This window comes from Bactrocera neohumeralis, chromosome 5 (assembly GCF_024586455.1).
Source record: "Bactrocera neohumeralis isolate Rockhampton chromosome 5, APGP_CSIRO_Bneo_wtdbg2-racon-allhic-juicebox.fasta_v2, whole genome shotgun sequence".
NCBI classification, from domain to species: domain Eukaryota; kingdom Metazoa; phylum Arthropoda; class Insecta; order Diptera; family Tephritidae; genus Bactrocera; species Bactrocera neohumeralis.
In genome coordinates, this window is record NC_065922.1 from 240603 (window position 1) to 256967 (window position 16365).

Consider the following 16365-nt stretch of genomic DNA (forward strand, 5'->3'; position numbering starts at 1 on the left):
TGTGCGCGTTATAGAAAATTTATTTTGTTATTAAGTCTTAGAAGATTACAAAAAGCGGAAAAATAGTTACCGCTAGAGAGGATTGCAAATAATGCATGAAAAAACAGTAAGAAAGGGTTAAATTGCAAGAATCAACGCCAAGGAAATACCTCAAGATGTAAAACGTCAACCAGAGGATCGGAATCTAAGCAATTACTCACTATATAACTCGCACATCGACCGACAAATTCGGCATAAGATTTGTCAGAAAAATTAAAATTTTAAAACTCGTATATGGGAATTGGAGTAGTATCGACCCGATTTTATCTATTAACTATTATCATACCACATACTAAACAAATGTTCCCTGGGGAAAATTCAGCGGGATGTTCAAAAATTCTGGTAATAGTTAGATGGGGGGCAGGTTGATCCCCTGTAGCAAATTACAGTTTTATATCTTAGTGTTTAGTTATGGCACTTTTTAGGTTTTCGGTTTTTAAGTTGGTAGTTAATAATTTCGGAGGCATTTAATTAAATTTTTAAATTTTGTGCCTCCGAGTAATAGTACTTTTCCGATTAGCAACAAACCGCCACCTTAGGGCGTCAATGGACACATGTGCGTGCTCCGACAAATACATATGTACATATATTCAAAAATCTTACTTATCCTGATTATCTTGTGTTTCTAATTAGCAATCAGTAGCTGTATATAATAGTTCAGAGATAGTGATTTTACTAGTTTATTGCAATTTAGAGCTCTGCACTCATATATTTAATATATGTTATCACAATGTAAAATTTGGTTAATTCTAGTGTATACTTACTTTTCAATTTAGCATGATTGTTTAATAAAGAATTAAGGAAAGGCTGCGTTCGGTTGCAGACGAAATTTGTATACTCTCGCAAATTGCAAATCAGGGTAAGTTTCAGATTTTAGCTAAGCATTAAACTAAACTATACTTGCGAACAAGCTTTCAAACTATTTTATTAATATAATCACTATACCATATATGATACGATATATTTGGCATAAAATTCACTAGCATATGATTTGTATAAGTAGAATGGAGAAGTCTTGGAATTTTTTGAGATTATTAAGATTTCAGGTTAAGTTAACTGGATGTCAAATCATCGCGCCATCTTGCTGATTTTGATATAAATTTGTAATTATTTATCTATCTTCTTTAGATGTAAGTGTTACCAGAAACCATTAGGATAATAACAATATCAAAATAATTATACGCTGTTCAACATGTTGCGAGAGTATAAAACATACATATGTAAACGGTCAGGATTTACTAAAATTTTGACTTAATTGCAAAAATAATTCTAAAACGTGATGTAACATGATAAGAATTTTTATCACAACTTAATTTACAAGTCGCTCATTTTCGCTAAATACGTATTCGTAGTTTTCTATAAATAGTTTAGTTAGTGTATTCATTCGTCCGATATCACCAAATACAATTTGTTCTGATGTAAAAATGCATGGGCCCCATACAATTGCCAAGTTAGATGCAGGCATGCGATTTTCTTTACTGAAGGCGGCAACACTGAAAACAAAAAAATATAATATAAATTGCAAGTTTTTCCCAAAAGTATTTTAAAATTACTTCTTTAAATGGCGTATAAGAAATTTCAATGTTGCTCGATTAGGATCAGGCATTTCTTCAAGTGTATTTTTCAATGCTTCAATACCAACGGTTTCAAGAAAATTACGTCCGAGTTGATTATATATATGCTGGGGAATCAATGGGTTGCTTAATTCTCGAAAGAATTGTTTTAATAAACTGGTAATAGTATGTATATCATCAGCAACCAAAAGATTTGAATTGTAGACGAAGCTTTCGGATAGCTTTTTTTTCAATTCATCAATAGCTACTTTGTTGCCAGAAGCACGATATAATCCATCTTGTAATATAAAGTTTTTACGTTCGATATAAGCTACACAGTCCACAACAAAACGTGGGACATGATGAACAACTTCACTCATTTCTAATTTTTCAAGTGGTGCCCCAAAAATTGGAAATTCAGGTTGCGCATCTGTTTCCAAATATAAACTTCCCGTTTTTGCAGAACGAATGATGTCATTTTGTTTCTTCTCGGTTTTTGGTGAACGTACATTTCTATAACATAATAAATAACATTATAATAAAAAGTAATGTTGATTGAAATTCTAACTAGATTCTGAAGATTGAACTTATTAAATTATCGGTTTTTTTATTGATTATAGCAGTTAAAAATTAATTAGGGTCCACTCTTCAAAAGTGTCAAATCGAGACAATATTTGAAAAAAGTTTGTTAAAATTTGTTTTAAATGTTGTTCTGAGTCTAAAACAAAAATGGTAAACGAAATCGTTCAAATCTTAATTTTTATGTGCCTAGCGTACTTAGGTTTTCTAGATAGAAATTATAAGTGTTACTTTGTTTCGAAAAGCAATGTACACATGTTTTGCTTTAGCTGCGTATTATTCAAATATTTGATTTTACTCCATAATGCCAAAAAACTTTATTTTTGTTTTTCTTGTTTTCACATTTACATTGGTAGAAATCTTTGAAAAATGTACTTTGAATCATAAAAACAAAACAAAGTGGTAAAAAGTCGGCAATCCACTAAGGAAGCAAAAATTTGGAGTTTCGAACAACGTTTTTCTAAATAATCGATTATATTATTATGAAGGAGATTTTAACATATTTCCGTAAATATACTTACATTTTGAAGACGCTTCTTGGAACTGTGTGAGAAATGGGGAAGAAATTGAATAGGTTAAAATACACATTTAAAAAATGTATGACAGTAAAGGTATTATTTTTGTATGGGATTGAAAACACATCTTGAATGAGGTAATACAAAAATTTCTTCTGCAGAAACGCAGACTGAAAATTTATTATCGTTTCCAAGAAATTTTTTTCAAGTTAAACTCGATTTTACTTGCAAGGATGGAGAGACTCTGATTATAACTGTAATATTCATTGATTTATTTTCAATTCCTTCAAACGTTTCAGTAAAATTTTTATTTATTTTTAGCTGTTTTGACGTTTTTTATGATTGAGAATCTACAAACACTATCCACAATCTATGAAACGTTGCTTTTTACGGTTGATTGTGGGTTCGTGCGCCATCTTTGTATTAACTTCATGTTAAAACGTTATGTTAAACATTCTTGTGGCGCTCTTCCTCAGAAGCGATATTTTCAGTCTGCTTGATTCCATATGTTGTTGTAAGCAACAGGGTAATGTATTTATATACTCACATTTACTACGCACACGTTCGGTAATGGTTTTTTTGTCGTCCACACTTGGTATATCCAAAATATTACCGGACGAAACACTTTTAATAAGCTGGGGGGCAGATAGTTTTGGAGGTGAACTCTCATATTCGGTATTCTCTTTAAAGGCTTGAGAGCGCAAAAGCTCTTTCTCTGACACGAACTATTAAATATAGTTAATAAGCAGTTACGTTAACTACATAAGTACATACATGTAAAATTAGAATCATCAAAGTAAAGTTAAATACAAACAATTATCATTTATTAAAATTTACTTAATAATGTGGTACTGTGTAATCTATCAAAATCAATTATTGGCTTATGAACACGGCACCGCAATTTTGACTTTAATATTAACAAGTTTCCCTTCCTCTTACGAAACAAATTTTAACCACAAAACCTTTCAATGTATTCCTCATGAATTTCTTTTTTACATTTTGATGATTTTGTGAAATTTATATTCTATTCGCAACCAACGTTCTAAGTTACTTAAAGTTTCGACAACCGTGTTCGCAATAGAACCAAATTCGTTATAGGTACTTACAGTGGGAGGTGTTGGGAAAAAAAATTAATTAATTATTTTAATCGAGCGGGGTTTTGTCCGAACGATTTCTTGGTATATGTATCTCTTTTAAGAGATCAAATTTTAAAATAGTTTGTAGGCATTTTAAGACATTAGCTTAGTCTAAATGCTTTGGGATGTAATTTTTTGATATTAAAATGGCATCACCAGGGTAATAGTAGACTAGATGAATTTAAGTTGCGGACAGGTACTAATAACTATTTAACTACAAGAAGTAAGCGTTTTCTTTTCAATCATGTGTATCATAACCTTCAACATTGCTGTAAACAGATAAAGCCGCTTCGTTATGATTCCAAATATAGAAACAAGATTTTTAAATTCCTGTTACTCAGGATGGTCATGAAAACCATCTTTTCTCCTTATGATTCCAAATTAAATTAAAACTATTTGACTTAAAAAATAATTACTTCTAACCACTTCATTAAACATTGCACTTCATGCTGCGGTCTATACAACCGAAGAACTTTGAGGATCGTTTCTTCGAAACTAACTTTTTTCATCTGGCCGTCAAAATTTCGAGCGAATTATTTAACCGATTTACTTGAACTAAAGCGTATTTTATAGACAATTTTATACTCAAGTGCGTGGTATTTTGACAGTTATTTAAGAATTTTGGTTTCGAAAAACACAGGTAATATAGCATCATTATAGCAATTTTTCCAAAATCCTGGCCTACATCTCCGAATTTTCGAAATTCTCAAAACCCCTCTACTATGCTTCCAGATTAAAAAAATTTACTTTTTTCGTTTCGGATAAGAAGCCTAGCCAGGAAGTTGATGGCCGCAAAAAAATGTCAATCAACGGGATCGTTGATATTTTCGCCATTTTATTATATTTTTTTTTGACAAAAAATAATTTTTATTTTGTAGTTCAATAATACCTCTTAATATAATAATAAAATAGGAAAAAATTACTTTTTTTGACGGTACTAAAGGTATCCCCCCTTAAGATATACATACATACTTAATTACAAACAATTTGAATTGAATCCTTCCTTCGAAATCATACACTTTAAAATGATTGGAACAAATTCCTTTATTTAGCTACAATTTTTTTCGAATTTCATCAATATATATGTTACCAAGTTTTGTCATAAAATATATATTTTATGTTATAAGTATTTACGTCTAAGGCTAATAACGCAGTTATCCAAATTTAAAGAGAAATATGTAGTTCAAACTTATTTTTACTTACCAAGTCATCTTCATCTTCAATGTTTGATATATTTAATAGGTTCAGTTTCCACGCATTTATTGGATTCAATCTAGAGTCTGTGGCAGGTTCATTATTTACACATGTTCTGTTCGTTATTGTTGATACAAACGCTATGTTTTCATGAGTACTATTTGATGGCGGTAACCAATTAAAAGTAGATGTATTCGTTGGTTTCAATTTTCCGTTGGTCTTATTGTAAGAAAGCAAGTTTGCATTTTGGTTTTTTGCAAAATAATACGATGATTGGCTATACGTGTAATCATATACGATTGCACGAATTTTAGGCTCCTTTAAGCTGAAAAAAATGCATACTGTACGGAGGAAGGGATGTTGAAAATTTGAGTGTGACGGTGCAGTAATGATGTCAGAACTTGAAGCACTTGTGATTGTGCTATTGCTCTGAGAAATTGTGTTGTGTGATGTTTGTAATGGTATCAGGTCGCCTGCTCCGCAGTATTCATCAAACTGTTTTGAGAACATAAATTCGTCATCGGTCTCCCAATCTCCATGATCTTCCCCATTGTCAGATATAACAAGACATGGAATTGATGAATCATTTGACATACGTTGCTTCCTTTTATGCAAATACTTCGAATTACAAGTTCGATTACTCAAATTATAATATTCGGGATCACTATCGTATAGAGCCTCTCCAACGGTTTGAAACTTCCAAATGGGTTGGTAAATGTCTTCTTCCTTTGCTTTTATTATAGAGTTTTCTTCAGTGTGAGACGAGTTATTTTTTTCATCAGAAAGGCTATGATTATTTGAAATTTTGGTTCCAGTTGTCAAATCAATATCTTCATTTTTATTATAATCATAGTTGTTTAGTTTAACTACGTTTTCATCAAGATCTAAATATTTCCCTTGAGCTTTTTTACTTCTTTCCAACGTTTCCTTAGTTTTTGTACGTAGCAGAACTACTTCGTCATTGCTTTTCATACATTTATTTTTTACCACATTTTGTGTCGCACTTAATTGTACACTCTCATTCTCATTAACAATAAAGTCGCTCTCCAAACTACTACTTTGAAATGCCATTGGAATAAATTTCGTAACTTGCTCGCTCACTGTGCTGTCAATTGGTGCTTCACCATAAATGTTCTCCCCTTGTTTATCATATTTCCATAAACCTCTATGTCGCTTTACTGACTCATTCAGTACAGCCCATAATTTAAATGATATTTTAAAGCTATTATAATTAGCCAGCACCTTCAAAGCACGTTTAACATTGAAGCTCCACGGGTTGAAATTGTAAAGAAGCCAATCTTGAAACCAATTAAAGTACTGCAATCGATTGGAACACAAATGCAAGACGTTTGTATTAAGGCTATACGATATTAACACATTGTTAATTAAACACACAAAATTAAAATGGTTGATTTTTGGATTTTGATTGTTCACTTCGTATATTTTGAATGAATTATTGCAACATTTTCCTTTAATATCGAAAAAATAACCGTTTATTTGTTTGAGGTACTGCCCGTGTGCTTTGTTGTACGTATTAATCATTTCCGATTTTTCCTTATAATTTCTTTCACATTTTTCTTGGTTAATTTTGATTTTAGTTTTTTCTTTTGATACCCCTCCACCACCTAGCCAACCACAATGACTGCACTTGCTTTTGATCACATTGCAAGTTGAAAAGCAACTAGTTCGACCTTTTTCGGCGGTAACTGTTGAGAGCGGTTGATAATTCATTACCGCAATCGGACTATGTTCGGAGGGCCATTTGGTTCGCTGCAGTGAAGATCGTATTACATAGCTTGCTTCTGATAATGTGTTGAGCGAATAATTGGATTGCTCAACAGATGTTTGATACTCTCTCTGTTTATGAAGTATACATTTTGCTTTCAGATTTTGCTTAAATACATCCACCATTGTCTCAAAACGATTTTCAATTTGCTTACTAATATGAATATGACTTATATTATTTGTAAATGTAGCATTTTCTTCTTCTACGTTTTTATCAGTTGTCGTCAAATTAGTCATTCCTATTTCTAAATAGAAAGGGGAAACAAAATCGTACATTTCATAACTTGAAGCAGCATCGCAGTATGTGTGCATCAACACGCTTCTTGATGGAAGGCTCTTAGGAATACATAAACCGTAATCGCCATCATCAAATGATGTACCATGACTGTAATAATTATGCACTTGTTGACGCAGCAATTCCAACCAATAACAAACGCTTTCAGACAGTGGAGTATGAAGCGTTTTATAATCTGGTGTATTAAAAGGACGAGTTGGAAAATGTTTTAGAATTTTGGGTGATTTGGATAGTTTCCTCGAAGCAGATGAACATTCAATAGAACTTTTGATGTGAACGGAATCTAGATCTCCCTTTAGGAATTCACGAGGTTTAGACACAGTATGATTAGAAGTTACTTCTAAAGGAATTTTACCAACAAAATGTTCGCTAAATTTTAATCGGCCGTATATATGTTGCTCTCTCCGGAATGCATCGTAGTTCGTTTTCTTTTGCTTAAAATCGAGTATTCCTTGCTTATTAAATACGTTATTTGATGGGGAAACATTAGGGTGTCCTTTAACGTTATACATTGCCTCCACCCGTTTGTGTTTTTTACTTGAACATTCTTGTTTAGGTTTTGAACTTTTCTTCAACGACCCCAAAATACCATCGAAGAATTTAGGCTTATCCAAATTCTGAAAATACAATGTTTTCTGCTCTTTTTTCATAACTTCAAGTTTTTCTTCTTTTGATGTTTCCATGAATTTTTCGCTTCTTATGCAGAATTGACATTCTTGAGTATTATATAAATTGGAACAACAAGAACAAATATTTTCATAGATATTCTCCTCAGTGTTCACATGATTTTTATTTATTTTTCGCAAACTTTCGGATTTGTTACTTTTGTTACCTTTAACCAAACATATACAAAAGTCACACAAATAATTTTTCCCTTCAAAAATACCATAACCACATCCACGACATAAGTTTTCATAGATAATATCATTATTTTTCGCTGTTCCAAATAATTTTGTAAATAGTAGTTTTTGGCTTGATAATTCGTTATGTTTAATATTGTCGTATATCGGTTGCCTTTTTTCAATCAACTTCGAATTTAAATCAAATACCGAAAAATTAAATGCACTTTCATTTCCATAGCTATTGTCTCCATTGGCTCGAGTGTTTTTTGGAAAAACCATTTTACCATACACATTACTGTTATCCTTGTTTTTTGCTAAGTTCGGACTGTTCTCATATATAGTAAAGATCTCTTCTGACATTTTGCTTTTCTGAAAGAAATTTATTAACATAATTGCTCACTTTTCCTTCAATACCATGTATGTATGTATAATTATGCAAGAAGAATGTTGGAATTAAAATTAATTAAGAGTGATAAATGAATTTATATGCATAAAGGCATGTACACCATTGCATGTTAATACATTTGCACTATGTGCATATTAGGGTGTTAAATTTAAAACTTTTTTGTTTCTTCTCGAGTACATAAAATGTTTGTATCTTATGTTGAACAAAAAATTGCTACAAATTTGATCCGGGTTTTAAATAAATAAATTTCATAAAAACTTATTTGTTTTTATTTTGTTTATTAAATCGTTTACATCTCTGAAATAATTCACTTTTATGACATTAACGTTAAAACCACTTGCTCCCTAAATTTTTTTCAAAAATATGTGATATACTTGAAAAACAAACAGGTAGTACTACAAGTTATGGGCTCAAATTTTCATGGAATTATTTTTTAAACATAAAAAACAAAATTTGGATGTGTCGGCGAAGAAATAAAAAAGAACTTTAAATGAAACGTCCCAATGTACATACATATGTATATGCATATATACCTGCATATATTATGTATGTATAGATACGACTTACTCAACTAAGCCGCACCCAAAGCTTACTTCTAATTAATGTTTTAACGCGAATATGAACTTGCAATATAGACGCATAATGTACGCACAATGTTTCGCGGTAAACAGTATTTAAACATACATATGACAATTTCGTATTAAGCAGTATAGTTTTTAATAACATAGAATTTATTATATATTTTGAGTGTATGTACATATGTATGTGTAGAATTTAAGTGAAATAAACTTTTTTTACAAATTCAGAATTTTGTTCGATGAGTTGCGTATATTTTGAAAGCGAGAGGCTAACTGAAAGGCTTGATCTGAATTTGGCGCCACGCTGCAACACCCAGTCTCAATGATGAACTTACAGATGCCATATATACGAAAAAATTTCGTTTTCTTTACACTCAAATAATAATTGTGCAATGAGAACACTAGAGCAATACCAGCATAAATTTTCTTATTCTTTTGCTTCAATGTTTTTCTCTGTCAATGTTATTATATACGAGCTCAATCAGATACCCACTCTCGCAAATGGAAGCATACGTGTGGTTGTATACAATAATGATAGAGCACAAGATCACGCCCTGAAAGTACCGCTTTACTGGACAACCAGCTGTTCGCAACGTGACGTCATAAGCGAAAGTAAGGTAAGACAAAAGTTAACTCTGGCAAAAGGAATTAGCTAGGTTAAATTAACCTTTCCGAGTTCAAACAAAACGGGCGTCAGCATTAATAACATAGAAATTACTGAAGATAACGGAGTTTTTAAAGTGTCTGACGAAGTTAACGAACAGATCGAAAAAGATTTTAACAACCGAGTTAAGAGTTTTCCAAACCAGTTGAACACAACAACAGTTTAATAAAAAGGTAAAACAATAATGATACAAATCAGGTGATAGATCTCATCATTATGTGCACGATGATGTTCAAGAACTATGTAGTTTGCCTTTTATATTTCGGAGAATATTTTGAAAAACAATAAAGCGATTTTCAATTATAATATTAATTTTGTTCTCTAATCCCGAATTATAAAAAACAACCCGCGCATAACAAATAAAAATAAAATTAATAAGTCTCTGAGACATTTTGGTTAACTTTTTAAGCAAAATATTAGGCAGCTCTCCTCTTTTTATGCTTCGCCAAGCAACACTGACAACAAAGCGTTCATTGTTGCATACCTTTTGTTTTCTACGCTTCGTTGTTTCAGTATGACGGAGAGGGAAGTTTTATGTGAATGAGCCTTTAAGTTCATTTTATACTTTCGCATTTTGCAGGTATCAAATCCAAGGAAATACTTACCAGTGTTGGCAAAATATTACCACAATCTCCTACCTTTATATTGTCCCCGATAAAAAAACGTAAAATAATATTAATTTTAATAAAAATAAAATATATTGGTATTTTAAATAAACAAATTTATTTTTATTTTTTTTTTCTTTTTGCTATTTGGTAACAAGAACACTTAACTTATGATAGCATAATAAATTCCAGTCATTTGCTTTGGTAACGGACAAATTTGCAGAATATCCTATTGTTTTCCAATTCTCAATAATCGTCTTACTTAAATTAATTATTTTGAAACTGTAAAGAAGAAAAGAAAAATTAAGTGTATGCCGTACAAATATGTATGTATATATGTACATATAACATATATGTATATTAAAAAATAATTAAATTTATTAATCACAAAATGCCAATGTCGATATGTTAAGCCCTTAAATCCTATGTTTTCTACGTCAGAACTCAACGTCCGGTTAGCGCTTAACGCGTTGTTGATTTGCACTTTTAAAACATCTAAAACCTCATATACTCCATCATTGTGAAAAGTTCTATTCTGTTAGTACTTGATTAAATAATTATAAGTTAATAAAGCAAAATTGTGAGAACATTCAAGGATATTTAGAAATAGATAACTGATATTTCATACTCTTAAACTATTCTCTCTCTACTAAAAATAAGAAATGTGATAAATTTGATTACGTATTTAAAGAATGAAATTGAAATATAATGTCAGAAACGCTTCAATTTCAGTAGCCACATTTTCTGATTTGGAAAACAAAGTGTTGTATTCATAGATCTATTTGAGAAACTTGTTGACGTTGGCGCTTTCTTTGTTAAAAAATTTTATAAAACTGTCTCTATCACAAAATTTATTGATGTATATACCAACAATAAAAAACAGCTGTTATAGTTTTCGTATTAAAAAAAAAGGGCACGATGATGTGGAAATTATAATAAACTATTAGTAAGATTTTTGTAGCAGTGCATTCTGCCATTACGTATGAGAAATGTTTGATCCGTTTCCACGACAGTCGGGTCTACGTAACCGGAATGGACCCGGATTTATATCCAGCCAAGGACTGTCAACACGGCAGCATTTCTGCAAATTAATTCAGGAATGTTTTCTACCGCTATTAACTCTGCTTTCGGTTTAACTCAGCTGCCGCATCAATCTACAAGTATGCCAAATCTCATATGGAAAGAACATGTGAACACTGAAGCTACTTGACATTTGTCGCTCAAAAGAACATATCGAGAAAGGCTTAAATGCAATATATCAGGATAACGAGACGTGTTGAATTCCTATGGAGTCTTTGTCTGTCCATGAAAGTGATAACTTGAGAAAACATTCAGATAACTTGATGAATCTTAATGTACATACACTCAGTCCTTTTTTTACGCGATTTTCGGTTCTGCCACTAATCGCGTAAAAAAAATCGCGTAAAAATGGTTAGTTTTCCAATATTAACTGACGAATTGGATCCGAATATAAAAAATATCGCGTATAACAAAATATACGCGCAAAAAAATATTCAAAAGCAATACAATAAGTTTCAAATTTCAGACTTATGATTTATTCATTCATAACAAAATAAAAAATACAAAACAAAAACCATATATAAAAGAGAAGAAAGTAGAAAATAGGTAGATTTATTGAAAAAAACCGTTGAATGCTGTTTAATCACTGTCATTATCCGTAGTTTAAATTATTTTTAGCCGCTTATTTTGATGGCCGGCACTGATATCACTAGAATTTGTATCAGAATCAATAGTAAGAACTATGGAATGATGTTCTGGTTGACGTAGCGTCTCCGACTGAGTTTGCACCATAAACTCAGTTAATTTTGTTTGAATGCTTCTTTTTAGACCCAATAAATTCCGATGTAGTTCTTTATATCTTAACATGCATACACTCAATTCTTTTTGAAAAATTCGTGCACGTTCTGCTGCAAGTTTAAGACCAAGCAAAAAACGAAAAAAAGCAATCGCGTTAAAGTGAGAAATTCGCGTAAAAAAAGGAATTTGCGCTGCAAAAATAACCGCGTTAAAGTGAAATAGCGTAAAAAGAGGTCGCGTAAAAAAAGGACTGAGTGTATTCCTTTGACAAATTTTCTTAGGAGGAAATCGGATTTTATCCCCGCCCACTTCCCATATAACGGTTTTGTTAAAAACTACTAAAAGTGAGATAATTATAAATAAATGCGGTAGAGGCAAGAAATTTTACACCCGAGATGAGAGACGTGACACTGCCTCAATAAAACTATGCGCAAATAGTGCCGTTGAGATTCGCTACTTTATGGCAAAAATTATTCAAATCGAACCAATGTTATTAAAACACCAGATACCGAATATGTGGACTCCAGTTCGTAATGCGAACTCATTATCAAATACATATATCGGGCAATCTGTAAGATTTATTATCGAAATGCGGAGAGACACTTTTTCTGATAATATTATGCATGCATGTCAGAAATTGATTGAATCGAATCAGTTATTCCTTAGCCCCATATATTATACTTAATATAAAGATTTTGGAACTTCTTTCTGACTTATCTCAATAAAATTGTTAAGCTGATAACGGCGCATTTTTTGTCTAAAATGTCTAAAATCAGCGTTAACCCATTTGGGGGTGTTTCCTCGTGGGGTCTGAATTTACCAACTGTTGTGCCAAAGATACCTTCTTTGCCGACCCTGGTGTTAGTCGCCAAGCACGATTTTGACATAGTAAGGGGGGCAGCTCTCATAGGTGCGCTCCAAGCGCTCATAGAAGACATTTTTGGTCACATCGTCCTCTTCCGTCGGGGCGTGGGCGCAAATCAGCGATATGTTGAAGAACTTCACTTTGATGCGGATTGTGGCTAGACGTTCATCCACCGGAGTGAATCGCATTTCTTGGATACTTGGCCAAAGACCGAAAGTCGTGAGCTGCTTGAATCGTTTCTGGCCACTCCCAAGTGAATGGCGATCAGAGAACTTTCCTCACTTGCGTGAACTTTGACATGATTCCAATTTCTTGTTGACTTTACTCCTTATAAATTGTCCAACATGTAAGATATCTTAGCAAAATTAATGAAGGTATAATATTTGATATACTCTAGTGTAATGCCAAAAATATGTGAAGTTGGTCCACGAATTACTCAAACTCCTATATACTACATAGTATAATGATTTTCTAGCAAACCTTATGCCGAATATACTGGTCAGTGTATAAATATATGTATATTTATAAAATTGCTTAAAAATACATTCTAGAGTATACCTGAGTAATGTCAAAAGTTTGATTGTAATCCATCCCGATTTCGTCGAACATATACAGATTAAATTCTTTCGCGACACTTTTTAAATGAAGATTTGACTTAGCCATTCCTTATTTATTAATTGATTAATGATGACTGCCGTAGATAATTTTGTTAAACTATTACATGACTTTAAGGAGAATAATTAGTGATTAGCTAAAACAAAATCCTTTATTTTGTGTGCAGCGTCTGAAAAACGACAGACGCGGTCGACAAATAACATATGAATGACTTCAAAAATAGCTTTATGATACAAGTCCGTAAAAAACTTTGTAATCCACTGGGAAGGTAAACCAACAAACTGAAAAAATGCGTACAGAATATATCTAACTTACATATACCACTCGTGAATTCAAACTTTACAAAAGAACATTAAGAGTTCGACAGACATTTTACAATTTTTTGTCTATTACCTGTATATGAACGATTTGGTTCCTGAGCAAGCCAAAATAAACATCCCTAACTATATTTACAAACGCGAATTGCAGATAAAATTGTTTTGTTAAATTTTTGCCTTTGAAATTTGGTTGTAGTACATATATTTGAACTTGCATTTTGGAGAAGGCATTTAAAATTTCGATATTCAAAGTTTTCAACATCATTATGACATCATTATACGTACATAGATGCTATACATGAATAGTATAAATAATTACTGCTTCGTGACCTTAACCCTCACAAATGCAAACAAACATTCTCACACACTCTGAATGGAATGAACCTAAACAGCGAGAGTGCAACTTTTTATCTCTCAATTTCTCTTTCAATATAAGTAGAATGGATTTTACTTTAGGACACTAATAAATTGTTTCGCGTTCAGCAATCGGCCCTCAATCTTATTTACCTGATTTCACCAGGTGCCTACTCTGCTCATGTTTCAATGCTATTTAAACTTGCAATGACATTTATAGTTCACAGTACTCACCGAAACAATTGTTTTATGATCGTCATTTTGGTTTTATTATTTTACTAAGTCATATTTAATTGAAATTATCTATTACTGCGATAAAATTATTAGTTGCAAACTAGTATTATTTGAACGATAATACCATATACAGTCATGTCTTCGAACATTAATTATTTTGTGAATAAAATATATTCATCGGATTTCAATTTCGATTTATATTATATTATTTGTACCTTCAAATGACCACGTCTGGTTTTATTCACGTTTAAAGAACAACTAATACTTCTAGTTAACAAGTTCAAAGCAGTAATCAAAATTCAGTATAAATATGTACATACATTTGAATATGGCTTACACACCTCACAGAGTATCTATGTTACACGAATGAAATTTTTAACACACTTACAAACAAATATAAGCATGTTAAAGAACAAACGAGCACGCAGCCCGACTCAACTTGAACTCAATGTATTTATTTAAAACTGGTCGTGAAGCTGCGCTTGCTACTAGGTCTTTCGTTCGTCATTTCATTTGGTTATACCCTCTCAATCACTGTTGCGGACATGGTGTCTTTCGCACTAGATTTTGTGATTTTTTAACAACAAAAGGCGTCAAATTTTTATGTTTATGGACTGGTGTGGTTCCAGCCTTCAACAATTTTAATGTACATATCTTCTAAACCATTCAAGCGATAACACCAAAATTTGCTGAGAACAAATCTGATCCCATGCACCCTGTGAAAATAAGATTCTGATTATAACCATATAACGATTTTGTTAAAAACAAGTTTTTTTTAATGTGACGTTTAATCAATACAATTAAGCCTCCACGACTTCCTTTGGAGGAATGAATGAATACGATTAACTCAATTTACGAGTACTTATTCCATTAAATCAAGTCGTATGCCGCAAATAACACCTTCAATATTGACTTCTAAAGCCTGAAGAGAGTCTGGTTTATTTCTGAAGACCGATTACTTCAAATAACACCACAAGAAGTGTTCTACTGGTGTTAAATCACAACTTCTTGGAATCCATTCAATGTCACAAATTTTTTGTAATAAACGAATCTCCAAACTATTCATCCAATAATTCGGTTGTTGCATATGCAGTGTGACGCGTAGCCCTGTCTTGTTGGAACCAGATTTTGTCAAGATCAACTTTTTTCAAGTGCGGCTATAAAAAGTTGGTTATCATCGATCTATACCACTATCCATTGACGGTAACCGTGTCACCAACTTCATTTTGAAAGAAGTACGGACCGATGATTTCACCAGATCAAAAACCACAGCAAACTGTCAACTTGGATGAATTATTCTTTACCGCACCACTAATATATGGTAAAAGTAACTATTTTTCTTAAAAAATTATTTCAAGTTGTTTCAAGGCACAATTATCAAGTTCACGACGTTTACGGTGGTCCAATGGCTTCAGTTCTTGAGTGAGAACAATTTTATATGACTGCAAGCCAGAATCTCTTCTCAATATTCACAAGGTTGTGGTTTGAGACAGCCTCAATTCTTCAGAATGTCTTGGATTATACAAATTGCGATCTTCAGTAACACTTGCCTGAACGGCAGAAATATTTTCTTCGCCGGTTCTTTGTCTTATTGGAATAATGAATTCTTTCGCAACATTTTTATAATAAAAATGTGCCAACACCTGGAGTAGATCAAAGTAAATAATAATTAAAAAAAAAATTAAATAATTAGTAGATTGAACCCATCAGACATGAAAGATCAATAAACAAACATTCAGGGGATAATAATTTACGATCGATCTGAGGTCAGCAAAAGAAAGGGAAGGATGTGAATAAAGGGTTAGACTTCTTTGTGAATAGTTCGAGCTTTTCGGCTATTATTTTTATAAATAAATTTTTTCTTTAAACTTAGTGAAAATTTACGTTGTTATTTCCCAAAGAAACTGCATTTTGATACTCTTGCAAGCAGTTGCCACAGAGTATTATAGTTTTGTTCACCTAACGGTTGTA

General features: G+C 32.1%; 1 protein-coding gene and 1 long non-coding RNA gene across 2 annotated transcripts; both read right to left on the minus strand.

Annotated features, from left to right (window-relative positions):
• Positions 1 to 689: 689 nt before the first annotated feature.
• On the minus strand, positions 690 to 8307 carry LOC126757969 (uncharacterized). The gene is made up of 5 exons (XM_050471910.1): positions 5026 to 8307; positions 3234 to 3411; positions 2693 to 2714; positions 1593 to 2105; positions 690 to 1532 (listed from the first exon to the last, which is right to left on the minus strand). Exons 1-5 carry the CDS (start codon positions 8296 to 8298, stop codon positions 1349 to 1351), a joined length of 4170 nt encoding a protein of 1389 aa, XP_050327867.1. The 5' UTR covers positions 8299 to 8307; the 3' UTR covers positions 690 to 1348.
• A 1979-nt stretch (positions 8308 to 10286) lies between these two features.
• On the minus strand, positions 10287 to 14723 carry LOC126758907 (uncharacterized). Its single transcript, XR_007666914.1, has 2 exons — positions 14395 to 14723; positions 10287 to 10473 (listed from the first exon to the last, which is right to left on the minus strand). It is a non-coding gene; the product is annotated as an uncharacterized LOC126758907 (long non-coding RNA).
• Between the last annotated feature and the right edge of the window lie 1642 nt (positions 14724 to 16365).

What these genes read in the sequence shown, in the direction of transcription:
- LOC126757969 (XM_050471910.1), bottom strand. Translation starts at nt 8,298, where the DNA reads ATGTCAGAAGAGATCTTTACTATATATGAGAACAGTCCGAACTTAGCA. An exon ending in CGAACGTGTGCGTAGTAAAT is followed by an intron (nt 2,715 to 3,233) that starts GTGAGTATATAA and finishes TTTCTCACACAG; the next exon opens with TTCCAAGAAGCGTCTTCAAA. An exon ending in CCAAGAAGCGTCTTCAAAAT is followed by an intron (nt 2,106 to 2,692) that starts GTAAGTATATTT and finishes ATTATGTTATAG; the next exon opens with AAATGTACGTTCACCAAAAA.